Consider the following 27,398-nt stretch of genomic DNA (forward strand, 5'->3'; position numbering starts at 1 on the left):
GACCCTTGACCACATATAACAAACATTGGTCTGGGGGTGTGTCTATGACTGAGGAGGACCTACCCAGGCACAGCTATAAATCTAATGATAAAGCATACTGCCAGGGCCCTACAATAACAAACATCCTCCTAGATAAGGCGTTTCACTGGAACCTGAAGATTAAACATAAGTAACACAAATTGTTTCTACTTTACAACATCCACTCTAACAGATCAACTATTCAAAATCTTAAATTATCTTCTCATGATTTCTTCATATGCCTGTGCTCATTAGTTGGGTTGGCCGAACAACTGACAAACTGGGACTGTCTTTAGGTCCTTCTCTCTCTTTTGTCTTGGTGCTTAATGAAAGCTGCAGCCGTCACTGTGATCCTGCCAGGCAGTAATGCTGAGAGGTGACTGCTCTGGGGTGCGGAGGGGCTACCCAGCTGCCATGGGGGGCTGCTCTGTCCCGCTAGGTGTTAGAGCGCGGTGGGATAAGCCCCCCACTCACAAAGGACCCGGCTAGCCATTGATGGACCCCTCGTACACTCATTAAACCTGGACTGGACCTCTCTCCACTCCAGAGACTGTTGTAAGGCTAGTGCAGGAGGCTATAGTGACATTAAGGTCTGGCTTAACACATTTATAAAAGAGGCAGGGATACTTTTGAGAGAAAAATCTTGTTAAAGTGGGTTCAGTATCATGGTCTACTTTGATTCATATCAACAGGTGCATTTGTTGTTGGTCCACTCTACCATAAAACTACACTGAACAAAAATCTAAACACAACATGTAAAGTGTTGGTCCCATGTTTCATGAGCTGAAGTAAAATATCCCAGACATTTTCCATATGCACAAAAAGCTTATTTCTCTCAAATTTGTTTACATCCCCGTTAGTGAGCATTTCTAATTTGCCATGATAATCCATCCACCTGACAGGTGTGGCACATCAAGAATCTGATTAAACTGCATGATCATTACACAGGTGCACCTTGTGCTGGGGACAATTAAAGACCTCTCTAAAATGTGCAATTTTGTCACAGCACAGTGCCAGAGACGTCTGAAGTGTTGAGGGACCATGCAATTGGCATGCTGACTGCAGGAATGTCCACCAGAGCTGTTGCCAGAGAATTTAAAGTGAATTTCCGTACCAACAGCCTCAATGACGTTTTAGAGAATTTGTTAGTACGTCCAACCGGCCTCCCAACCGCAGACCACGTGTATGGCATCGTGTGGGCGAGCGGTTTGCTGATGTCAATGTTGTGAACATAGTGGTGTGGGGTTATGGTATGGGCAGGCATAAGCTACAGGCAACAAACACAATACCATTTTATGGATGGCGATTTGATTTGATTTGCAATTTGAATGCACAAAAATACCATGACGAGATCCTGAGGCCTATTGTGAGGCCCATTTGTTTGTGTCATGTGTCTGTGACCAACAGATGCATATCTGATTAGGACCTAATGCATTTTTCTCCTCATATGAACTGTAACTCAGTCAAATCAATGAAATTGTTGCATGTTGCGTTTATGTTTGGTTTCAGAAAGTGAAATAAAGTGGGGAGAGAGGAATGAAGAGAGAGGAGGAAAGAGGACAAAGGGGTGTAGTAGAAAGAGAGAGTGCTAGAGAGAGAAACAGTCCATGTCAGTGAATCCAGGCCATGTTTTCTTTGGCCTCTCTGAAGGGTGATTACTCTGCCTTACTCTAGCCAGCCAAGCACTACCCCCAGAGAGCTCACACACACACACACACACACAGTACTGACTACTGACCAAGCATGGAGAGCCTGCAGCACACTTCCAGCTAACTTCTATTAGAGCAGAGAGTTGATCGGCTGGACCAGTATGCTGGGCGGGGACCCTGGGGAGGAGTGACAGGCAGCAGTTCTCAGGCTGGACGTTACGGGACCCAGTGGGTCCCATCACTGCCATGGAGTTTGGAAGGTTTCTTTTCAAGTCCCAAAGAACTTTGCTGCTCGGCATGATAATGTTCAAACTGGGTAGGACTGCTGATCAACTACTAGGTGTATGAATACTACAATATTCCATTTGTTGTTGTGAGAAGTGTGTGTGCACTTGTATGTGTGTGTATTAATGGGGAAAGTAGTGATGTGAAAATGTGTGTGTGTATATGTATATGTGTGTGTGTGTGTGTGTGTGTGTGTGTGTGTGTGTGTGTGTGTGTGTGTGTGTGTGTGTGTGTGTGTGTGTGTGTGTGTGTGTGTGTGTGTGTGTGTGTGTGTGTGTGTGTAGGAGATAGGGACAGGGCTGTAATAGGGCATTAGCAAGGTGGGAGGATGTTACAAGAGGACAAGTGGTTAGAGGCCAGCTGGCAGACAGGTTGTTGTAGTTGATGTTAAGCTGAGTGCAGTCTCCCTTCAATAAGTTATTTATTCTTTAATTATACGGCTGGTCCTATTTATACATCTCTTTAAGAGAACCAAGATAGACTTGCCCCAAGAAGAGAGCTATCAAACATTTGTAACATAGCATACATAAAAGAAGAATTGTGGTAAAACGTATGTCACAATAATTTATCATCCATAACTATGTAAGACAATTGAAGATATAATTCTCTTGAGCCCTTATCATTAATTAATTCATAGTTCACAATCAACTAACACAGTGAGATAATTGGCTTTTGTTATTAATCTCTGATAACCCATGTCTTCTATGATATAAGCATTAGGATTAGTAGAGAGATGAAGACAGGAGGGATTGTGGGGTGGGATTGGGGTGCCGTTGGGTGGAGGATATTTTGAACCCCACCTAATGATGCGTTGACCCATTTTTCCTGATGCCCTGTGGGAAGCGTCTGAACCTCGTTAAATTGGACAGACTGACAGGACAGGACGGCCAGAGCGGATTGCATGCAGGGGCCATTGTTACCCATCACCATGGTGACGGGTTAAGAGTCTGCACCACTTTTTGTCTAAACTATGAATGGAGAGAGAGGCAAGTGTTCGGAGAAGTGTGGAAAAACAAACAGGATATTTAGATTTTATGGCTGATGGATAAATATCTACAATATTGAATTAACCATTGTTCATATAAAATACTATCTTGACAACAATATGGCTCCTTTAATGTTAAACCCACACGAAACACAAACCTTTAAATCTCTGACTGACATCACAGGATAACTGTGACTAAACGTTGAGAATTTGTGCTTTTTAAAGCGAAGTGAATCACCACAGTGTAGCCTTTTGAGTATGAATACAGTTTAGGAGAAATCTCCACACTGGCATGGCTTGGCTAGCAGTCCCCTGTGGTGACCAAATAGAATTCCTCTTACTAAAACTTGTGTTAGAGCCAGGAGCGTCCTCTCACATTAGTCATGGCATCATTGGTCCATACCTCACAGTGTGGGTTTCAATTGACATTTGACTTGGAGTATATGTAAAGGTTATGTTGGCTAACTATCGTTGGTAACTGTTATCACGGGGCAGGGAAGATGTTCTCCTATATAATAACTATTGATCATCTACTATCTTCCTGCTTCGTTCTCACACACTGTTAGAGGGATGCTCTGACAGACTCACTCTAGAGTTGAGGCTGGGATCCATCTCTGCACAGACAGCTGACAACTCTCTGTTATTTTACTCTACCTGCGTTAGGATGGTCCCATGACAAGTACCTGGCTCTGCTCTGTGTTTATCTTGATTCCTGGGGGTCAAGTGCTTGGTGCAGTGCAGTGCCAGAGAACAGCGCCGTAATCTGCCCATAACCATGACTTATGAACTGCTTCATGACACGGGAGGCAGCAATGACATCAACACATTGGAATGTTTCAGGGATGACTGGTCTGGCTGCAGCAGGATAGACCAGTCAGAGACCCCCACTGTCTAAACCAACCACCACCCCCACTACTACTAGTCTGACATGGGGTCCATGTGTACCAGCTACACTACACTACTACTAGTCTGACATGGGGTCCATATGTACCAGCTACACTACACTACTACTAGTCTGACATGGGGTCCATGTGTACCAGCTACACTACACTACTACTAGTCTGACATGGGGTCCATGTGTACCAGCTACACTACACTACTACTAGTCTGACATGGGGTCCATGTGTACCAGCTACACTACACTACTACTAGTCTGATATGGGGTCCATGTGTACCAGCTACACTACACTACTACTAGTCTGACATGGGGTCCATGTGTACCAGCTACACTACACTACTACTAGTCTGATATGGGGTCCATGTGTACCAGATACACTACACTACTACTAGTCTGACATGGGGTCCATGTGTACCAGCTACACTACACTACTACTAGTCTGACATGGGGTCCATGTGTACCAGCTACACTACACTACTTAAGCATCTTTGAGTGCACAAAACATTAGGAACACCTTCCTGATATTGAGTTGCACCACCTTTTGCCTTCAGAACAGCCTCAATTCGTCAGGGGCATGGACTCTACAAGGTGTTGAAAGCATTCCACAGTGATGCTGGCCCATGTTGACTTCAATGCTTTCCACAGTTGTGTCAAGTTGGCTGGATGTCCTTTGTTCTTAATGTTTTGTGTACTCAGTGTATATACGATATTACCTTACTGACATACTGCTCTTCCCCCAGGTATCACTCACGGCACCTTTGAGAGCAATGCTCTGCAGTACACTGCTAACGGCTCGTTAGTTGCCTTGGTGACCAGTACCTGTTCCTAATGTTTTGTACACTCAGTGTAAATCCTATGCCTTAGGTGTTTTGAACAGACAGATTACAGCAGGGGAAGCAGACTGACTGACAGCAAGTAGACTGTGACACACTGCCTTACAGTAGGAAATTATCAGTGGTCAGTGGTCTCCAACACTTGTCATGGAGAGCAACAAATTGTGCTGGATTTTGCCAATAATCCCAAACCTGATCTCACACAACTAATCTATGTGATGATAAATTGATTCATTGAATCAGGTGCTGAACTCGATCAAAAGCCTGCCCACCCTGCAGCTCTTCAGCACTATGGGTGGTCACATTATAGTAACAGGTGCGTTAGGGTTAACATGAAGGTACCCGATAGGTGTTAGGGGTGACAAAGCAACTGTATGTAGACGTGCTAAATGGTATGGGGCGGCAGGTAGCCTACTGGTTAGAGCGTTGGACTAGTAACCGAAAGGTTGCAAGATCTAATCCCCGAGCTGACAAGGTAAAAAATCTGTTGTTCTTCCCCAGAACAAGGCAGTTAACCCACTGTTCCTAGGCCGTCATTGAACATATGAATTTGTTCTTCACTGACTTGCCTGGATAAATAAATGGCAGTTGTAGTAGGTAGGTGTTACTAGGTTAGTAGGTGTTACTATGGATAGAGGGATAGGTGTTTTATAAGGAGGGGTGACTAACAACCCACTGGTTGTTCTCACGTCATTTAAATTAAATGACGTTCCACCAATGTGGAATAGACATTGAATTGATGTCTGTGCCCAGTGGGAAGGGACAGAGAAGTATTCACAATGTGACCTACCTATAAGCTGTGAGTGATGGAAACAACTCTAATATGTTATAAATCCCTTCTAATTAACTTTGTTAAATACAATATAAACAATACCAGTATATTGAATAACTCTGATAAGCCAGAAGCTATGGACTTCTGTGTTCATTAAGTCGATAATCTAATCAAATCAGGATTTAAGACAACATACACATTCCATAAACGTAATGTTTAATGAGGAACACATGATCAGGACTCACACAGCATTTACATTTGACATTTTAGTCATTTAGCATACACTTTTATCCAAAGCAACTTACACACTGTTGTGGTAACTTACAGTTAGTGCATTTATCTTAAGAGAGATAGATAGATGAGACAACCACATCAGTCATAGTAAGTACATTTTTCTTCATTAAAGCAGCTAACAGCAAAGTCAGTGCTAGTGGGGGGGTATTTAAGATACTGTTTGAAGAGGTAGTGTTTCAGATGTTTTCAGAAGATGGGCAGAGACTCTGTTGTCCTAGCGTCAGGGGGAAGCTGGTTCACCATAGGGGTGGGAGGACGGAGAAGAGGTTTGACTGGGCTGAGTGGGATGGTAGGAGGGCCAAGAGACCAGAGGAGTACTTGGGTCGGGGTGTAGGGTTTGACTATAGCCTGAAGGTAGGGAGGGGCAGTTCCACAGTTTTGTCCCCTTCATATTCAAATATTTTAGCACTGTCAGCTTTTTCTTTTCCATTAAGGAAATTCTGCAAAGATAGTGTTTGCTACGTCCTCAACAACTATAGCGGAAAATGAAACCAGGGTCAAACAGTCTGTGATTATTAAACTAGTGAATGACAACCTGTGTTGTGTATGACGATGGGCCATTCGGTCTGAACCAAGTTAGAGAAGTAGTGGTCAGAGGGAAGGGAACTAACATTGATGAAGTCTCAGGTAACAGCTGCTCACACAATGGTTGTTAGTTACTCCTAACACCATCTGCTGTGTTCACTGTAGAGACTAGAAAGAGAGGGAAGCGGGGCTTTTTACTCTTCATTAAGAGAGTGCTCTGTAAGCGCCTCAAAATCAGAGACAAAGGGAGAGGTCAAAGGTACTGTAGCTGGTGTATTAGTCTACTAATGAGCTTGTAGGATGTCACGCCTATAAAAACTCTCAGTGCTACTACTTGGTAATCTCATTGGCAATGTTCCCTCAAAAAAATGTAGGCACTGAGCTAATTTCAGGTCTGCTGAGAGCAAATTTGAACCTTGTGAAAATTCTGTGCGACTTCTGGCATGTGTTTATTGTGAACACTGAGACTGTACCCGCTTTAGGCTACTGTGGATATTTGATCATAATGTAGGCCTATCAGAGTGGCCTACTATCAAAATCAATGGAGAAAATGCATCCCATAACATTTTAACATGGAAAAACTGCAGCGGTTCTATCATTCAGTCTACAGTAGCAGCCAATGTGTGTTCAATGTAGGCCTACATTCCGTGAGACATTTTGAAAAGAACATACAGGGCTTGACATTAACCTGTTTATCCACTTGTCCTTCAGACAAGCAGGTGACTGACAATATGTTGTTTCATGCAAGAAACCACTTTACAAAATAAAGTCCATTATTATCCCCATACCAATATTACAGAGAATCAGACACATTATGCTACCTTCTGCCTATTGGCTATTTAACTTATGCAAGCCTGTCTCAAAATACAACACTGCCCCTTTAACAGATAAACTGTTCTTTACCTGACTCACTTTTGAAAGATGGCTAGAAATGCACATGTTTTGTGCTCTTGTAGGAAGCAACCACTCCCCCATCGGTGACTAGAAATGAGCTATAACTGGGCTATTAACTCACTTACTCGCAAATAATATGAACAAATGTTCACATGTAGCAACATGCAGCTCTCACTTTGATCTCAATACAAGTTCATCTACTCGGGACCACTCATGCAGTAAACACAGTCCAGTTCAAAGTGAATGGTACAGATCCACATAGGACAACTGTCATTTGCATATAGAGATACTGCAGCTCTGATTGGTTATGTCACACTTGTCTTTAGAGTCATGCCTGTCAATTCAACAGAATCCTACTTTGGTGCTTTCTGCCTACAAGAAAATCTCTTGCATAGTTCGTTTTGCAACACTAAGTCTTGCATAGTTCGTTTTGTCTCAGTATGTTGCATTGAAAGTGGCTAAAATGGTCAATTCCCACTGTAGAGGGAAATGTTGATAGTGTTAACGAAAGGGGAGAACTAGAAAGTTGAGTGTAGTTCAATCTCGTGCTTCTCTGCTGGGGCTGATGTGTCTTCTGCACTGCAGTCCCAGGGGAGCTGTGTGCCCACAAGTGCGCAGCTTACCAGACTTTCTTACCAGACTTTCTTACCAGACTTTCTTACCAGATTTTCTCACAGCAGTTTCATCAAGTCAAACTTTGGAGCTTGATAAGGTCTACTCATTCATGTTAAATATGGAGTATTTTATTTTTTTGCCTACAGGTATACTGTGCACAGCAGCAGACCAGTGTCTGTCATCCCCCTGTCAGAATGGAGGTACTTGTTTGGACTATATGGGTAACTACACATGTCTCTGCCCCAGATGGCCAGTCCACTACACGGGCAAGGACTGTAAGGAGCTGTACGACCCCTGTGTCTACGATGCCCCTTGCACCAACTGTACCAGCACACTGGGCACAGGGGTCTACACCTGCCACTGCCTTGTCGGCTTCGCAGGGACCAACTGCACACTCAACATCGGCAGGTGTTTGAGCAACCCATGTAAAGGGGGTGTCAGGTCTCACTGTGTGGACAGGGTGGACGGCTACACCTGCCACTGTCCCCCTGGCTATGGAGGAGAAGAGTGCCAGGAGAGGATCAGGGACTGCTCTGAGGAGCCGTGCCATAACGATGCCACCTGTGTTGGCACACCGGATGGGTACGTGTGCCAGTGTGGCCCGGGTCTCCAGGGGAGGGACTGTGAGGAGAACATAGATGACTGTAAGTCACTCCCCTGTCAGAACGGAGCCATCTGTAAAGACGGCGTCAACGGATACCAGTGCTTCTGTGTGCCTGGTTTCCAAGGCTACCACTGCGACCTGGACATTAACGAGTGTGCGTCGCGGCCGTGTGAGAACAACGGGACCTGTGCCAATGAGGTGGACCACTATGAGTGCAACTGTCTTCTTGGATTCAAAGGTGAGACAGTCTCTGTTTAGGTCAGCATCCTGCTGTCTTAGAGAGTTAGGGAGCTACCCTTTCTTCTTAATTCAGTGCCTTTAGTTAAGAGTTCACTACTAAACCAACCTCATATAGAAACTACAAGCGTTTGATGCACCATGTTTAGTGTTGCTCCATTAGACCTCAGAGCTCTGTTGTTTTCCTCATGGTGAAACCCATCATATGAAGCTGTGTCTGTGCTGTGTGTGGCAGGGGTGAACTGTGAAGTGGAGATAGATGACTGTGAGGAGCAGCCCTGCCAGAATGGAGCCAGCTGCCATGACCATGTGGGTCTGTACACATGTGAGTGTGTGTCCGGGTACGAGGGCCATGAATGTGAGCTGGACATTGACGAGTGTGCCAGTGGACCCTGTCTCAACGAGGGCAACTGCACAGACCTGGTGAACAGGTAAGGCGGCTCCTACTCTTTCTCCTCTTATAGGCTGAATCAGCTGCTTAACCCCAATGTGTCGGTGAGCAGTATGTCAGCCGAGGGATTCCTTCCAGACAGTAAAGTTTAACAGGGCAAGGATAAGGATCAATCCGCTTATTCGGATGGTAATTAAACATGAGGTTGGGAAGTTAGGAAAACCTGATAGAGGTTCATCAGACCTGGGTTGTTAAGACAGAGATACGTTAGATTGAACCAATTACATTTGTTAGTCAAAAAATGCCCTAAAGGTGGTCTAAGGAGTTGTCGTGGTCTAAGCTGTTTAGGATCAGGCCCACTGCTGTTTCAACATAATCTCACCTCTATCTTTCCTTTCTACCTTTGTCCTGTCCAATAAAACTAAATAAAGCAAGGAGTGGGACTGCCCCACAAAATAACAACTTTATACATCAAAGCTGTCCCAGTTTCACTGAAATAAGATGGATCTAATTTGCCTCTGTAACTTTCCTCCTCAGCTATGAGTGTGACTGCACTGGGACAGGCTTTACAGGAGAGAAATGTGAAGTGGACATCCCAGAGTGTGCTTCTGACCCCTGCCAGAATGGAGCTACCTGCGTAGAGGGAATCAACCAATATGGCTGTTTCTGCTGGCCAGGTACACACACCAAATACTCCCGCTGTGTACCCACTTCTCACCAAATGAGTAGTAACATGTCTGCATAGCTTTCGCTACACTACAGGAAGTACTACACGCAGGGTTTATTGGACAAGGCAATTTGCTATCTGCTATCTGACACTAAAACAGCAAGTATATGGGGACATCCTAAGTGTCAGGAGTATGTTGAAATGAAAAACTCCAGGCGCAGTCTTTCAGAGACATTTGAAACCCTCTTCTTGGTAAGATTGGGTTCTTGGAGTTTCCCAGACATAAATCAATGAGATAAAGGGTAAAAGGTATGTCGTTTAGAGGACAAGAAGGGGGAGTGGAATGAGACATAGCAAAAAAAACTATAATAGTCTGCAATAGTGTAGTACTGTGGTGTCACACCACAGTGCCATCTAGTGCAGAACTGGTGCAGCTGCAGGGCCATGAGCAGTAGGAAAACAAAGATGATCCTCAATAATATATCATAATATGGGAGAACACATCATATTGTTGTGTTTTGATGCATAAAGACATGATGATAGATACTGTATGTGTGTATTGAACAAAGTGGTACAGTGTGGTCCTGTTTTAATAATGGCTGTGTGTAATGCAGGTTATGAAGGGAAGAACTGCCAGGTGGATATAGACGAGTGTGAGCTGGAGCCCTGTGAGAATGGAGGAGAGTGTTTCCAGCGCTCAGAGTTGCTGTACTATGGGGTGCTGTCTGGGCTGGAAGACAGGGAGTTCAACTATGAGGATGCAGCTGGGTTCCTTTGCCACTGTCAACCTGGGTTTGCTGGTAAGGCAAAAGACTCATATTCATACTTGGTGACCTCATGATCATTGAATAGGAACAGGACCATTTAAGAATAAGATCTGGTTGAATTGGAATCCTTCGATATTGTAGTCAATGTTAATTTGAGTTAAGGGTAAGTTATTGAGTAAGTAAGTAATGTGTCCTGTCTCTTGCAGGAGAGAGCTGTGAAGTGAATGTGGACGAGTGTGAGTCCGCCCCGTGTCAGAACAAAGGGAGCTGTGAGGACCTGGTCAACTCATATATGTGTGTCTGTCTACCGGGGTTCACAGGTAAGACTGTCTCTCTTTTTCACTGTGTAATAAAACAGCTCTTTATATGCAAAGAGCCCCTGACCTGCTCATTATATATTTCAGTTTACAGAGAAAATTAATCCCCCCCTTGACGGTAGAGTGAAACATGTTTGTTTTAAAGTTCATTTCCTGCAATTCTACATATTTTGCCAAGGGGCAGAGAGAACACTTTTCTAGTTTTACAGATCATTTCCTACAATTCTGCACATTTTGTAATGACTTATGCCATCTTACAGTTTTTTTGGATTGCTTAAGCACGATTTTCAAAACAGGGCCCGTGTTTTCAAAACACTACACACAATTAGCACAACCACACACCCAAGTAGCAAAACACTACAGATCCTTTGCAAAATTAAACACTCTTGTAAAAACTATACACTTCTTTTTAAAAACCACACTTTGTTACCATATGAAACACACACGTTTCACATTACTATACTCTGTTGACACGAGTTACACTCTGCTGTGATAAACCTAAAACACTTTTAGCACTTCTACTTCCCTATGATTAGAGTAGGCTACTATCAACAAAGTACAAATATAATGTAAATTCACCAAACACTACACAAGACCAATGTTGCAGACTGAAGAAACTCATTTATTTCTCAACACGCCCAAAATGTTGACATGGAGATTCATAATACTGTAACCAAACGTCACTTTACATATTGTAAGTTCAAAAAAATAAATAAAAAAATAACTAGACATTGTCTCTTCGCCTAGCTGGATCTGGCCAGAGAATTTCATCAACATCGCAGGCAATGTTGTCATTAGCAAGACACCTTGGAAAGAAACGTCTTGAATGAAGAATCCATCCTTGCATTGAAGCTACCGCCATCTGGTCACAGCCCTCCTCCATGGCTTGGATGAGGGGTACCTCAGCCTGGAACGGAGATCATATACCTTCCACCGCCATGCCGAGAAAAAACTCTTCTATAGGGTTGAGGAATGGAGAGTATGGTGGAAGATATAGGACTGTGAAATGTGGATGTTGCTGAAACCAGTTCTGAACCAGAGCAGAGCGGTGGAAAGACACATTGTCCCAGACAACAATGTATTGCATATGATCGATTTGATTTGCTGCTGTTATGTTGTGCAATTGGTCCAAGAATGTAAGTATGAGGGCTGTGTTGTAAGGGCCCATATGAGCATGGTGGTGGAGGACCCCATTCTGGGTAATGGCTGCACGTTGCCCTGGGACATTGACTATAGCCCTGTGGCCAATGATGTTTCTTCCCCTCATTCGTGTACTCGTCAGGTTGAACCCAGCGTCATCTACGTAAATGAACTCATGCTGGATCTCCTCTCCATCCATTCGTAAAACAGTGTCAGGCAAAATTGTGTAGTTCAGTGTAGATCTAGTATACATATTACAGTACAGTAAAAGATTGTGAGACAGTATGCAAGATCACACTGCTAAAGTGAATACAAACCACTGCATAATCATGCTGCAGTCGTTTCACCCTTTCGGAATTGCGCTCGAAAGGCACTCGATAAATTTGCTTCATTTGAATATGTTTTTTTTTAGGATGCGTGCCAGTGTTGATGTTGAGACCTGATGATATCGTTGAAAATGACGTGGTTATTGACAATGTTAGCTTGGAGCTGCTTGAGTGTTATAGCATTGTTGGCCAAAACCATGTTTACTATCTCCCTCTCTTGCTGTTCTGTGAACATAGGAGGCCTTCCCCCTTGTCGTCCCTGACCCTCAATCCTATGTAGAAAAAAACAGTATACAATAGTGCAGTAGTTTCACAGGAAAAGGTAACAGAAGTGCTGATAGTGCATAGAATATAGTACTGTAAGCAGTTACTGAAACCGTGCAGATGTTTTTGATATGATGATATTTTTACAATACCTATTTTCCAGTCGAAATGTTCTCATCACACTTGCCACTGTATATCGGCTTAGATTTGGCTGTACTCGCAGTCCAGCCTCCCTCAGCGTCAGGCCGTGGTTGAAAACGTGGTCAACCAGTGTTGCGCGGATCTCATTTGTCAGATTCGGTCCTCTATGAGCACCTTCTTGTCTTCCTCTTCCTCTTCCTCCTCGTTCTCCTCCTCGTCCTCCTCGTTCTCCTCCTCCTCCTCCTCCTCCTCGTCTTCCTCCTCCTCCTCCTCCTCCTCGTCTTACTCTTTCTCTGACTCTTTCCATTGTGCTTGAAGACCGATGAATTCACCTGCTGCTTTTTATAGTACTTATACACCTGAGTGGTGTGTCTACAATTAAGCAAACGAGTGTTTGCACACCTGATGACTGTGTTGAACCAATTGGTTGGACGGTGTGGTAATTTGACAGTCAGTGCTTTGGTATTGCAAGGACGTGACTTCATGATAGATTTTTGTGTGTAATGTATGTTAAGTGTGTTTAGTCTTTTGCAAATCACTGTGTGTATAGTTTTGCAACAAGTGTGAGGTTGACAATGTGCTTATAGTTGTGCAAATATGGGCTGATGTTTTGATTCTTGAGTGTAAGGTTTTGATAATAGTGTACTACTTTTAATTTTAGTGTGTAAGCAATCCAAAAAAACTGTAATATGATGTGTGTGTGAGAATGATTGACACAATCAATAGGGGCCCCCTGAAGATCAGGGCCCCTGTGAATGAGTCCTGAGTGCCCGTTCGGTATTTGGCCATGATTACTACAAGTTTAGACTAACTACCAATCTAATGCACAACCAACATTTGAAATTAAACCTGGTGTATTCTACTATTCTTACTCTCAATAGTAAATTGAGACCCTGACTGAGTTATTTTTTGGGTCAGGGACCCACTGGCTGGGTCCCCTAATTGACCGGTTATTGCACTTATGCCTAAACCCTCTTTGGAGATGCTTGCTGAGCAGTGAGAAAAACAATAATTGGATAATCCTGCCACTGCTGATCATTCTGGCTGGAACCACCATCAGGACAAGTGAAGGTGGGCAGGAAAACCACCCATGAATAACTCTGAAAAACAACTGAATATAAAACAAAGTACATATCCAGTTTCTTGGGTGACCTGCCGTGTACAGGGGGTTGACAGGGCAGGTATTTGTTTATTTGGATCCCCATTCGTTTTTGAAGCTACTCTTCCTGTGGTCCTCAAAAGAACGTAACATATCAAACACTGATACACTAATAGACATGGATAGTCACAAAGTGAAAATGCAACGATACACAAACAATACAACAAAAAAAACTATATAAACAATACAACTGAAAAGCAATGTGTGTGTCTGTGTGTGTGTGTGTGTTTGTGTGTGTGTGTGTGTGTGTGTGTCTGTGTGTGTGTGTCTGTGTGTGTGTGTGTGTTTGTGTGTGTGTGTGTGTGTGTGTGTGTTTGTGTGTGTGTGTTTGTGTGTGTGTGTTTGTGTGTGTGTTTGTGTGTGTTTGTGTGTGTGTGTCTGTGTGTGTCTGTGTGTGTGTGTGTGTGTGTGTGTGTGTGTGTGTGTGTGTGTGTGTGTGTGTCCGCTCACTGTCCCCGCCGTTCCATGAGATGTTGTTCAATCCGTTTTGAAAGGTGATTTTGCTGTTTGTTTGAGTAATTGGAGATGGAAGGGAGTTCCATGCGACCATGGCTCTGTATAATACTGTGCGTTGCTGTGAATTCGTTTTGGACTTGAGGACTGTGAAGAGGGGAGTCCATATGGAGGGGCAAGGCAGTGGAAGAACAACAAAGCCCGTAAAACCTGCTGCCATATGTCAGTAGTCCTGGCTGTGCATTAAACATAGGTCTTTCCTCTAGTTTACCAGGGGAGAGAGAGATTACCACAAAGCTGCTTAAGCCTTATCAACTGCTAATGAACGAAAGCAGGCACGAAGACCCTCTCATCACAAAAACAAAACCTGTTGCCAATTAGTACAGAATGCATTGTGATACTCCTAGTCCTAGGCTATTTGCACTGTAAGCATGCTTCCATATGTTGTAACCAGACATCAGCAAAATAGAGGGGACATAACACACACGTGCACAACAAGATAATATGACTGCATATTATCTGTGATTCCATGAGTTTCCTTTGCACGTGCAGATATAGTACTCAGGAACTGGACAAATGACATAGAGCCCCCCTCATCCCAGCCCACCTTGACCCTCCTTTCCCCCTATGTTATACTGAGCTAAAAAAAACTGTTAGTCATTTACCAGACGCTCTTATCCAGTGCATACATTTTCATCTATTTGTTTTGTCTTTTTGGTTCGTCAAGCTCAGCCCCTCTACTCACAAGCCCATCTCTTGTGATTAAAATGTAATCTGCCACGAGTGGGCATCCATAACATCAATCAGGAGGGACTGCAGCCCAACATTCCTGTTGTCAGCACTGACAGAAGCCAGCTGGGTGGGAGGCTTAGAGCCCTGTCTGGGCTGGGCTGCCGAGGGAAGGATGCATGCAGGGAAAAGGGAGGGAGAGAAGGAGGGTGGGCTAGGCTCGTGTAATCACTTCTGCCTGCCTGGTACAGAGGGGAGTGTATGGACTATGTGTATGTGTGTGTGAGTGTGTGTGTGTGAGAGAGGGAGAGAAGGGGCACGAGTTGGATCTCTTCTGTTAAGCTATATGTGTGTGTTCACTGCTCTGCGAGAATGAGGAGGCTACTGCTACTACTGCTGCTGGCTGTGTGGTGTGGGTCATGGAGACAGACAGGTAAACACCTCCGATTTACACTACAGGGAAGGGCTGCTAGGACAGGCTGTGTGTTTATGTGGGAGAGGTATGGGACTGGAGGAGGGCACATGGAACATTGTTATTGTTTTTACTTGTGAGTAGAGGAGTTTTAGTAGGTTTTGCTGATGCATAAACCTTCTGGGCTCATTTCTTACTAAGTGTATTAACGTACCATTGATTTACTATATATATACTGTAAATAGTCTAGCAATATGCTTCACAGCAAGTGTTTTTTTACTGTGATTTGGCTGGAATGCAGAAAGAAAAAGAGCAACAGGGCTCACATCCCTACCAATATTTCAACTGTCAGATCAATTCAATTAACGTCCCAGTCATTACTTTAATTGTGTAAGGCTACCTTCATCAGTAATTTCATCATTAGTAAACTGTCATAGTCTAATCAAGTGCTTCCTGGAAAGTCCATATCTGATTAACTCATTGGGTTTGGTTAGGGAGACTCTGATTAACTCATTGGGTTTGGTTAGGGAGACTGATTAACTCATTTGGTTTGGTTAGGGAGACCGATGAACTCATTGGGTTTGGTTAGAGAGACTCTGATTAACTCATTGGGTTTGGTTAGGGAGACTGATTAACTCATTGGGTTTGGTTAGGGAGACTGATTAACTCATTGGGTTTGGTTAGGGAGACTGATTAACTCATTGGGTTTGGTTAGGGAGACTGATTAACTCATTGGGTTTGGTTAGGGAGACTGATTAACTCATTGGGTTTGGTTAGGGAGACCGATGAACTTATTTGGTTTGGTTAGGGAGACTCTGATTAACTCATTTGGTTTGGTATGGGAGACTGATGAACTCATTGGGTTTGGTTAGGGAGACTGATGAACTCATTTGGTTTGGTTAGGGAGACTCTGATTAACTCATTGGGTTTGGTTAGGGAGACTCTGATTAACTCATTTGGTTTGGTTAGGGAGACTGATGAACTCATTGGGTTTGGTTAGGGAGACTGATTAACTCATTGGGTTTGGTTAGGGAGACTCTGATTAACTCATTTGGTTTGGTTAGGGAGACTGATTAACTCATTGGGTTTGGTTAGGGAGACTGATGAACTCATTGGGTTTGGTTAGGGAGACTCTGATTAACTCATTGGGTTTGGTTAGGGAGACTCTGATTAACTTATTTGGTTTGGTTAGGGAGACTGATTAACTCATTGGGTTTGGTTAGGGAGACTGATGAACTCATTTGGTTTGGTTAGGGAGACTCTGATTAACTCATTGGGTTTGGTTAGGGAGACTCTGATTAACTCATTTGGTTTGGTTAGGGAGACTGATGAACTCATTGGGTTTGGTTAGGGAGACTGATTAACTCATTGGGTTTGGTTAGGGAGACTCTGATTAACTCATTTGGTTTGGTTAGGGAGACTGATTAACTCATTGGGTTTGGTTAGGGAGACTGATTAACTCATTGGGTTTGGTTAGGGAGACTCTGATTAACTCATTGGGTTTGGTTAGGGAGACTCTGATTAACTCATTGGGTTTGGTTAGGGAGACTCTGATTAACTCATTTGGTTTGGTTAGGGAGACTGATGAACTCATTGGGTTTGGTTAGGGAGACTCTGATTAACTCATTGGGTTTGGTTAGGGAGACTCTGATTAACTTATTTGGTTTGGTTAGGGAGACTGATGAACTCATTTGGTTTGGTTAGGGAGACTCTGATTAACTCATTTGGTTTGGTTAGGGAGACTCTGATTAACTCATTTGGTTTGGTTAGGGAGACTCTGATTAACTCATATGGTTTGGTTAGGGAGACTCTGATTAACTCATTTGGTTTGGTTCAGGAGACCCTTATGCTCCTGCTGAATCTGTCTGTGTGGCTGAGGGACAGTGCTGTCTGGCAGAGAACGACATGACAAAACCCTTCAGCCAGATACATGTATAACATGAAGAACTAGTGGTGTGTTATGTTTTCGTTCCAGGTGTGCACTGCGAGGTAGACATCGACGAGTGTGAGAGCGAGCCTTGTCAGAATGGAGGGTCCTGCCACGACGGCTCCAACTCCTACACCTGTCACTGTGTGGAGGCGGAGCCAGGGGAGGAGCCGTGGGGCGGCCATAACTGTGACGTCCGCCTGATTGGCTGCAGGGAACACCTGTGTGAGAACGGAGCCCCCTGTGTGCCTATCCTAAGCCAAGAGGATGGTAATGAGGACAGTGATGGGGATGAGGATGAACAAGAGCATGGCCACACCTGCCTTTGTCCCCCGGGCTTCACTGGGAAGCACTGCGGCATCCCCACCACCTTCTCCTTCAACACAGAGGGCTATATCCTCATTCAGCTCCCTCCTACAGCTAACAGGAGCAGGGCAGAAGTAGAACCCCATCACCACCACGTCCAGCTGCGATTCAGGACCACTCTGCCTGACATGCTTCTGTTCTACGGAGGGGCTGAGCACTACTTTGTGTCCCTGGAGATCGTGGGGAGTCTCCTCAAGGCTAGAGCTGGATCAGGGAAAAAGCTACAGGCCACCTACCATCTCCCAGTCAACGACGGAGACTGGCATGAGGCCAAAGTGACCATGGATGAGAAGCTGGTACTGATGGTCAAAGGACCAGTCTGTGACAATGACGAGGGATGCACGGTGGAGAACGAAGGACACAACCAACTGGTCTTCTTCCAACATGGATCATTCCCAGAAGTCTATGTGGGGGGAGCCCCCCAGAAGTATCTGGCCAACACAGACAGTAGGAAGGGTTTCATTGGCTGCGTGGAGGATCTACAAGTTGACCACCAGCGTGTTCTGCCACAGGATTTCTCTCGAGAGCACGTCCAAGACATGGAGCTGGGCTGCAACAAGACTGACTGGTGTCATCCTGACCCCTGCCATCATCGTGGGCAGTGTATTGACCTGTGGACTAGCTTCAGTTGTGAGTGTCATCGACCCTATCATGGCTCCCTGTGTGAAGAAGGTAAGAACTGTTATAGCTTGACTACTTTACTTTTTAGTTTTCAAATATTGCTTTTAAAATTATGTAAAAATGATACAATAAACTGTAAACACCAGGCGTTGACGCTGTAAGGCCATTTAAAGAGGGTTACTCAACTCACAACCAGTTTCCCTCAACTACACTGGTTTGTATAGGTTTTGTCATTCACACTGAAAGCATTGCTTTTTGTTTCTTGCCTCAGAACACCCCTCATGGACATTCAGTAATGAAGAAACAGTGAGCTATGCTGCCTTCAACATCAACACAACTGATGGTGAGAACTTCAACATCTCCTTCTTCCTCCGCTCTCTGAATCCCAGCGGCTTGCTACTCCAGCTGCGGAGAGGGAGGAGGGCCTACCTCATCCTGTACCTGCGGGAGGGAACCCTGGTCTTCAACAGCCCCCCCACCACTCTGTTCTCTAACAATATCTACTTCACCAGCGGACAGAGGGAGCTGGTTACTATAACAATACGCCAGGGTCAGGTAGGGTTCAACCAGGCTGGTACACAGCTCTCCCTGGGGAGGGTGAGGATGGAACGGGGGGATGTGGTGTACATCGGGGGTCTGCCACCGGGGGAGTCCACTGCCCCCTGGGGAGGTCACTTCAAAGGCTGCCTGCAGGACATCACTCTGGACCACATGCAGCTGTATCCCAACCACACAAAGGAGGAGTGCCACACCTACGAAGCGTACCAGTGCTACTTACCAAACAAAGCTGAGAATGTGTTGGATGGCTGTGTCAGTGATGAGGCATGCAAGGTACAGTAACATCAATGGCAACTTTAATCTTTCGAGATGTATTACTGCAGGAAGTGGGTGTAACTGTTCAAGGAAACTTGGTACAAGAGCTGACTCGATTTGTCAGGTTAGGGTCCTGATAAAGACTTTTGAGTTCAGTCTTTGTAACAGACACTAATTTCTGAATTCTCCTCAGACTGGCCCCTGTCAGAATGGAGGAACGTGCATGGTCACCTGGAATGACTTTGAGTGCACCTGTCACATGAACTTCTCTGGCAGGCGATGTGATACACGCGTGTGGTGTGTCAGTGACCCCTGTGCCATGGGCAGCCAGTGTGTGGATCTAGTTGACGGTTATGAGTGTAAGTGGACATTTTTTATACATTATCTCACTCCCTCACTCCCTTTCTGACAGTCTCAGTCTCTTGCTCCCTTTCAGCCATAAACATGCACACAAAATAACAAATACCAGATAATACTGAATATTACATATTGAAAGGTATGACTAAGAAGACCTTCCTAATATGGAGTTGCGCCCTCTTTTGCCCTCAGAACAGCCTCAGTCCGTCAGGGCATGGACACTACAAGGTGTCGAAAGCGTTCCACAGGGATGCTGGCCCATGTTGACTCCAATGCTTCCGACAGTTGTGTCAAGTTGGCTGGATGTCCTTTGGGTGGTGGACCATTCTTGATACACATGGGAAACTGTTGAAAAACCCAGCAGCGTTGCGGTTCTTGACACAAACCGCTGACACCTACTACCATACCCATTCAAAGGCACTTAAATATTTTGTCTTACCAATTCACCCTCTGAATGGCACACATACACAATCCATGTCTCAATTGTCTCAAGGCTTAAAAATCCTTATTTATCCTGTCTCCTCCCCTTCATCCACACTGATTGAAGTGGATTTAACAAGTCACATCAATAAGGGATCATAGCTTTCACCTGGATTCCCCTGGCCAGTCTATGTCATGGAATGAGCAGGTGTTCCTTAATGTTTTGTATACTTAGTGTATATACGATACTGCTCTTCCCCCAGGTCTCACTAATGCCACCTTTGAGAGCAACGCTCTGCAGTTCACTGCTAACGGCTCGCTAGTCGCCTCGGTGACTAGTGTCTCCGTGGACATACGTACGCGGAAGGAGAACGGCGTGCTACTGCGGGCCACTAATGGAGCAGAGGTCTTCTGTCTGGGTCTGCTCAACTCCTCCCTACTAGTCAAACTACTGAGCGGCAACAGCCTGGAGTTGCAGGCATTCACCAGTGACCTGCCCATCTCAGATGGGGCCTGGCATCATCTCCACCTGGCCATGACAGACCCCCTGCAGCCTGTGTCCCGCTGGCGCCTCACTGTGGACGGGCGCAGGGTGGGCAGCACCATGGGCACAGCCGGGAATCTCAACTTCCTCAACGACACCACTGTGTGGATGGCAGAGAACTACACAGGCTGTCTGGGGGAGTTGAGGGTGGGAGGAGTCTACCTACCCCTGGTGGACGACCAGGATGCCCCCCAGGCAGCCCGGTTTATCAGGCAGGGGGGCCAGAAGCCCAAGATGGGGTGTGTTGGTGCCGATGTGTGCCAGTCCCAGCCCTGCCTAAACCAGGGCTTCTGCCAGGACCTCTGGAACCTGTTAAACTGCAGCTGTACCCCAGGCTGGGAAGGACAGTTCTGCCAGAGGAACACAGATGAGTGTGCCTCAGGCCCCTGTGCCCATGGCACCTGCACAGACCTGCTGGCAGACTACCGGTGTGAGTGTCACAAAGGCTGGGGGGGCAGAGACTGTGATGAGGAGGTGGATGACTGCCTGGAACACAGCTGTTTGAACGGAGGCTCCTGTCTGGACGGTACGGGCAACTACCACTGCGTCTGCCTCCCTGGATACAGCGGCCGCCGCTGTCAGTGAGTACCACAAACTTGTGCATGCTTCTGACTGGAAAAATCACAACACTGTGTGTGTGTGTTTAGTTTGTGTAGAAGTTGTAATGACTCTATTATGTGTGTGATCTGTAGGCAGAGATTCCCTCCACAGCAGTGTGATGAGGATACGCAGTGTGACAACGGTGGAGTCTGCATGGATGGGATCTGGGGTGCCAACTGCACCTGCAAGCCTGGATACACTGGGGACTGGTGAGATCACAAACCTATCATTTCATACATTTCACATTTTCGCGGACTAAAAAGCAGGCTCAATGGACTAGGCTTAAAGGTCAACTGCCTCTTAGAACCAACTTCTCTAGTTTTAAACGGCCTATGTGGCATCGATATGAGTCAGAAGCATTGATTTTAGTGACAAAATTGAATACAAAGTGTAAATAGGATATTTTGGCCATAAAGTCACGTCCAATAAAGTCTCATCCAAAACTGAGTTTTGTAAGTGAGTTCGTCACAACTTACTGGAGGGTTGAGTATGGATAATGATCATGCTCACTTTCCTGATGCCCACTAACATGAGAGAAGCAGCTGTGCTGATTGCGCTTTCTCAGCTGCACACGCTCTATGTAATCATATAGCTTCCAGAACATCCAGACACTGAAACACACTTTTTTTGTTGCATGGCATGGTGATTGAATGTGGCAGCCGGTTTGGCCATGGGGGTAAGATGGCAGACAGGAAAAAAATAAGAAAAATGTAACATATTATAAGTACATATGGAATGGGGAACGCACAAGCCTTCTGGAAGATCTGATGAAGGAGAAGATGGCGGACAGGAAAAAAATGAAAAGGAGAAAAGTGGAACATGTTTTGAGTGAATATGGAATGGTGGATCACACAGAACTTTTGGAAGAGCTACAGAAAGTAATTTAATGTGAAAAGATGAATTAACTGCGGTGGCAGGTGAGGTGAAAAGCGCCTAGTTTGAGCCTTGTCCTGATGATGATAAAGATGTTTCTGGCCCAGTGGGAGTGAGATTTTTGGAGAGGCTGGATTCTTGCCCTCTGGCAGATCCATATGTGGTGTCAGGTTGGGTGGAGAAGAGGTTGGGACTGTTGAATTGGTGAAAGTAACTCGAAGTGGACTCGAAGTGATGATTTGTTGCGTTTCTTCTGTCCAGCGGGAGCGGGCGTTCCAGACCATACAACTAGAGACAAGAGCTGTGACTTTCTTTGCTCCCTGGAGCAAGGCACTGTTGAAAGGAGTGATAACGGGGGTGGCGTTAAGTGTGGAGGATCAACTGAAATTGAAGTTTCCCGGTGTCTGTGATTCCTGCCATTTGGTGCGACACAGATCCGGTGAAGAGTGTGGTGAAACAGAGAGGATACTGTCTTTCCTGTAGAGTTTCCTGCTGAGTCTTTCCCGACAAGGTCAAGTCAGGATGTATAATTTATCCCATGAGAGATTTTGTCCCAAACCCATTACAGTGTTTTAGGTGCTAAGCTTATGGTCATGTTGCAGCAGTATGTAGGAGGGCGATTCCTAGATGTGAGAAGTCTGCAGGAGGGCAAAGGAATGTGTAGTATCGGTGGAAAGAGTTGTGTATGTTAACTGTGGGGATGCCTATGGTGCTGGAGATCAGAGGTGTTTGTGGACCGTCATAATACGATAGATGAAGAAGAAGAAAACAATGAAACAGACCTGCCCATTATGCAGTGCCTCAGACTTGTTTCCATAAGACAACACATTGCCAGTGTTACGTTGAAATAACCCTTGACCCTAAGCCTTTTATGGAGTTTGTTGTAGTATACAGTACCAGTCAAACGTTTGGACACACCAACTCATTCAAGGTTTTTTCTTTATTTTGACTATTTTCGACATTTCACAATAATAGTGAAGACATCAAAACCATGAAATAACACATATGAAATCATGTAGTAACCAAAAAAGTGTTGAACAAATCAAAATATATTTTATATTTGAGATTCTTCGAAGTAGCCACCCTTTGCCTTGATGACAACTTTGCACACTCTTGGCATTCTCTCAACCAGCTTCATGAGGAATGTGTAACAATTGCTTAACACTATGGGCTATTGTATGTTTAAGCTTAAACTCTATTGGGCCAGTTAGGTTCGCTACTGGAGTAGTAGGGAGAAATGAAAAGCACATAACTGAATCATTTAGGAAAAGAATGTCGGCTAGTATTTTGTAAATAAAAATACTTACAAAAACTGAATCACCTCCCGGGTGGCTCCCGGGTGGCGCAGTGGTTAATGGCGCTGTACTGCAGCGCCAGCTGTGCCATCAGAGTCCTGGGTTCGCACCCAGGCTCTGTCGTAACCGGCCGCGACCGGGAGGTCCGTGGGGCGACGCACAATTGGCCTAGCGTCGCCCGGGTTAGGGAGGGCTTGGTCGGTAGGGGTGTCCTTGTCTCATCGCGCACCAGCGACTCCTGTGGCGGGCTGGGCGCAGTGTACGCTAGCCAAGGTGGCCAGGTGCACGTTGTTTCCTCCAGCGCATTGGTGCGGCTGGCTTCCGGGTTGGATGTGCGCTGTGTTAAAGAAGCAGCGGCTTGGTTGGTTGTGTATCGGAGGACGCATGACTTTCAACCTTCGTCTCTCCCGAGCCCGTACGGGAGTTGTAGCGATGAGACAAGATAGTAGCTACTACAACAATTGGATACTACGAAATTGGGGAGAAAAAGGGGGTACAAATTCAAAAAAAAAAAAAGAAAAAAAAAACTAAAAAAACTGAATCACCTTGAGTAAATATTGATATGTGACATTTGTACAATGAGCTCAATATGAATGAAATACATCAATGGTACAATAGACTTAGATATCGGCCATATATCCTGCCTATAGTTTACTAAGGTGCACCCAACTCTATCTAACATATATCCTGCCTATAGTTTACTAGGGTGCACCCAACTCTATCTAACATATATCCTGCCTATAGTTTACTAGGGTGCACCCAACTCTATCTAACATATATCCTGCCTATAGTTTACTAGGGTGCACCCAACTCTATCTAACATATATCCTGCCTATAGTTTACTAGGGTGCACCCAACTCTATTTTATTCTGAGGGTCTCTCAGATTTCAATGTTCAAAGTTCAATACCAATACAATAAACATGAATCCACAGAAAACACAACCCAATTCACAAATACTGACTTATAAACCACTAAGACATGGAATCAAATGTGAGTGACTGTGCTTATCAATAAACACTGTAAGATGTGCATGTGCTTATAATAACAATCCCACTGCAATGTATGATACAATGATGTCTTGCAAGAAAAATCATACCACACCGTAGTATGGCAGTGCAAATTCAGTGTTCTCCAAGGGTGGCTCGCCATTCCTGTTGTAAGTACAGCGAGCTGTGGGACTGCTGGTGTGTCAGTGTTGTGTTGAACCCCTAAAGTTCTCCCCCAGGTGTGAGGCAGAGATAGATGAGTGTGAGTCCAGTTCCTGTCTCAACGGTGCTACCTGCCTGGACCGACTCAACAGCTTCCAGTGTATGTGTTTGCCGGGCTTCAGCGGCACACAGTGTGAAAGCAATGTAGGTGACCACATACTGTATCTCCCCATATCGCACTCAGTAACTGACTGTCTGCATGTAAGCAGTACATGGTGTAGGTTTATATGTTACAGTAGTCTAGTATGTAATGCTAATGTATGTTGAGTATCAAAAGCTTATACATAGACCAGATTGGATCAAAAGATCTGATCGGATCTATTTGAACTGTAGTTCCTCTAATCTCAGTTTGAGTGAGAAGTAAGTTAGGCCTGTTGTCCTGCTCTGTCCCCTCTGTAGAGACAGGAGCAGAGGGAGCGTGTGCCCTGGCTAGTGGTGGCCATCCCTCTGGCCAGCCTGTGTGTGCTGTTGGCTGTGGTGGCCCTGGTCTTCATGGTGCTGACCGCCCGCAAGAAGCGCCAGTCAGAGGGCACCTATAGTCCCAGTGCCCAGGAGGTGGCAGGGGCACGGCTGGAGATGGGCAGCGTGCTCAAAGTACCCCCTGAGGAGAGGCTCATATGAGTCCTACACACAACAGAAACACACACTTCCTTTGCTTGGCTTCATACACCTACACTATCTGGTTCAGACACACAAACAGACAGGCGAGGACTGGTCAGACTCATTAAGAGGTGTCCAAGGGGTGAAAGGCCACCAGTGGTGTGGACATATGCCCTTATAGTGGTGGCCCCACCACACTGCTGCTGCTGGGTCATGGTGGTGGGGGTGGTTAAACCCAGAGCTCATCCCTCTATGGAAAGAAGTGATGTGATCTGTCAGAGCCTCAGAGAAAGGCAGGATAGAGACTGTCTTCTTCCCAAGACTCGAGAAATGCTGTCGTGTTGAGTCTCCTCAGCTAATCCCTTCTCTGGAGTGATGACCCATACAGTGTCTTTCTATAAAATACCTACCTGTGAACATTCTGTACCCCACATTGATTATGTGTGAGTTCACACGAACGACGACTTTGATAGTAAAACATTGTATTTTTCTCGGGATGTGCACTATGTAAGTTAACAGGCTACACCAACAATGTAAATAATGATCTATTTCTAAATATTTTATGTGTTTTTGTTCATGTCACTGTCTTTGTACGAGGTGCTCCTAAAACTCCTAGAAAGTGGATTGAGACCATGTTAATGTTATCAGCTAACTTCAACTCTGATGCCACAGTCTTTAGACAGGTTGCATTTCCCCAAACCTACACTCCTGTCTCTTAGTCTTTGCTCACCGGTGCCACTAACTCAACCAGCCAAGTGATCAATGGACGTTTTCGCTCTCTGTAACTATGGATGCTGTACTACATTTACACTGTAACTGAGCTGATTGAAAGTAAGGCACTATATTTTTCTATCAAATTAGCTAGATATGAAGATCATGCAGACCCTACTGAAGGCAAATAATTGCAAGATCAGTATTTGTTATGAATTGACTTCTAAATTGCTTTATGAATGAGTTGTTTGTATGTGCCTTCCTAACGGAATGGATGGAATGCTGACAAACGCAACATTTTACTCCTTAATATTGTATCTAAATGTTTGATGGAGCCACGTACTGTCTCAAAGGGAAACTCACTGTGATGATGTTATTGATGTCTTTGTGGAATGCTGTAGAGCAGTATGACAGACAGATAGACAGAGCATGCTGCCTGTTCCAGCTCTGTTGGGCCTCCTCCTCTTATTCCTGTAGGGCTGGATGATATTGTACAGACATGTTACTGTGTATACACTGACATCATCTCTGTTCCAGCTCTGTTGGGCCTCCTCTTATTCCTGTAGGGCTGGATGATATTGTACAGACATCTTACTGTGTATACACTGACATCATCTCTGTTCCAGCTCTGTTGGGCCTCCTCCTCTTATTCCTGTAGGGCTGGATGATATTGTACAGACATGTTACTGTGTATACACTGACATCATCTCTGTTCCAGCTCTGTTGGGCCTCCTCTTATTCCTGTAGGGCTGGATGATATTGTACAGACATGTTACTGTGTATACACTGACATCATCTCTGTTCCAGTGCTGGATTTCACAGAATACATGCCAGGGTTGGGTTCAATTCAGTTTTCAATAAAGTCAATTCAGGAAGTGAACATAGCCCATGGCTTTCTATGGGCAATTTTTCAATTCACAAAGTCAATTGTCAATTAAAAACTAATTTGACCACAATCCTGGTACACCCTGGATTAATGTACAACAGGGGATAGACTGGACTGACCTGTATTTCAGCACTGAACAGTATGGTAGGAGCCTACACTGGACGCATCTCTACTCACGCAGTACAAAGTACAGTATACTCAACCGTATGGGATGCTGGGTAGGCTACACTGGTATATACAAGGAGTATTCTGTGATTCTGTAAAATGTGATTGGATAGTAACACTGTAACACGATGTAATTGTATATAATGTGATTTATTCAAAACGTAAACGTTTCTGTTGGATTTCAACAGTTGAACTGCTGCAAAAGAGCTCATATAAAAGGAGGATAATATAAACAACACCATGAAGTAATGGATCTGCTGTGTACGTTTCTGTTGGATTTCAACAGTTGAACTGCTGCAAAAGAGCTCATATAAAAGGAGGATAATAAAAACAACACCATGAAGTAATGGATCTGCTGTGTACGTTTCTGTTGGATTTCAACAGTTGAACTGCTGCAAAAGAGCTCATATAAAAGGAGGATAATAAAAACAACACCATGAAGTAATGGATCTGCTGTGTACGTTTCTGTTTGTAACTATCGTATAAGTCAACAGTTGTCCTATAAGGCACGTGTCAAACTCATTCCACGGAGGGACAGATATCTGCAGGTCTTTGCTCCACCCGTGTACTTGATTGATGAATTAAGGTCACTGATTAGTCAGGAACTCCCCTCACCTGGTTATCTTGGTCTTAATT

The 27,398-nt window shown here is 44.8% G+C and overlaps 1 protein-coding gene across 1 annotated transcript; it reads left to right on the plus strand.

Annotated features, from left to right (window-relative positions):
• The first annotated feature begins 1,779 nt into the window (after window positions 1–1,779).
• On the plus strand, window positions 1,780–27,015 carry LOC139410787 (protein crumbs homolog 1-like). Its single transcript, XM_071156292.1, has 13 exons — window positions 1,780–1,983; window positions 7,915–8,610; window positions 8,845–9,040; window positions 9,538–9,677; window positions 10,282–10,467; window positions 10,641–10,754; window positions 17,351–18,340; window positions 18,561–19,120; window positions 19,296–19,461; window positions 20,143–21,004; window positions 21,116–21,232; window positions 24,418–24,544; window positions 24,800–27,015. The coding sequence occupies exons 1-13, from the start codon at window positions 1,914–1,916 to the stop codon at window positions 25,019–25,021; spliced, it is 4,446 nt and encodes a 1,481-aa protein (XP_071012393.1). The 5' UTR covers window positions 1,780–1,913; the 3' UTR covers window positions 25,022–27,015.
• Window positions 27,016–27,398: the final 383 nt, after the last annotated feature.

Source organism: Oncorhynchus clarkii, chromosome 6 (assembly GCF_045791955.1).
Source record: "Oncorhynchus clarkii lewisi isolate Uvic-CL-2024 chromosome 6, UVic_Ocla_1.0, whole genome shotgun sequence".
NCBI classification, from domain to species: Eukaryota; Metazoa; Chordata; class Actinopteri; order Salmoniformes; family Salmonidae; genus Oncorhynchus; species Oncorhynchus clarkii.

What these genes read in the sequence shown, in the direction of transcription:
- LOC139410787 (XM_071156292.1), top strand. Translation starts at nt 1,914, where the DNA reads ATGGAGTTTGGAAGGTTTCTTTTCAAGTCCCAAAGAACTTTGCTGCTC. An exon ending in CATGATAATGTTCAAACTGG is followed by an intron (nt 1,984 to 7,914) that starts GTAGGACTGCTG and finishes TTTTGCCTACAG; the next exon opens with GTATACTGTGCACAGCAGCA. An exon ending in CCTGGATACACTGGGGACTG is followed by an intron (nt 21,233 to 24,417) that starts GTGAGATCACAA and finishes GTTCTCCCCCAG; the next exon opens with GTGTGAGGCAGAGATAGATG.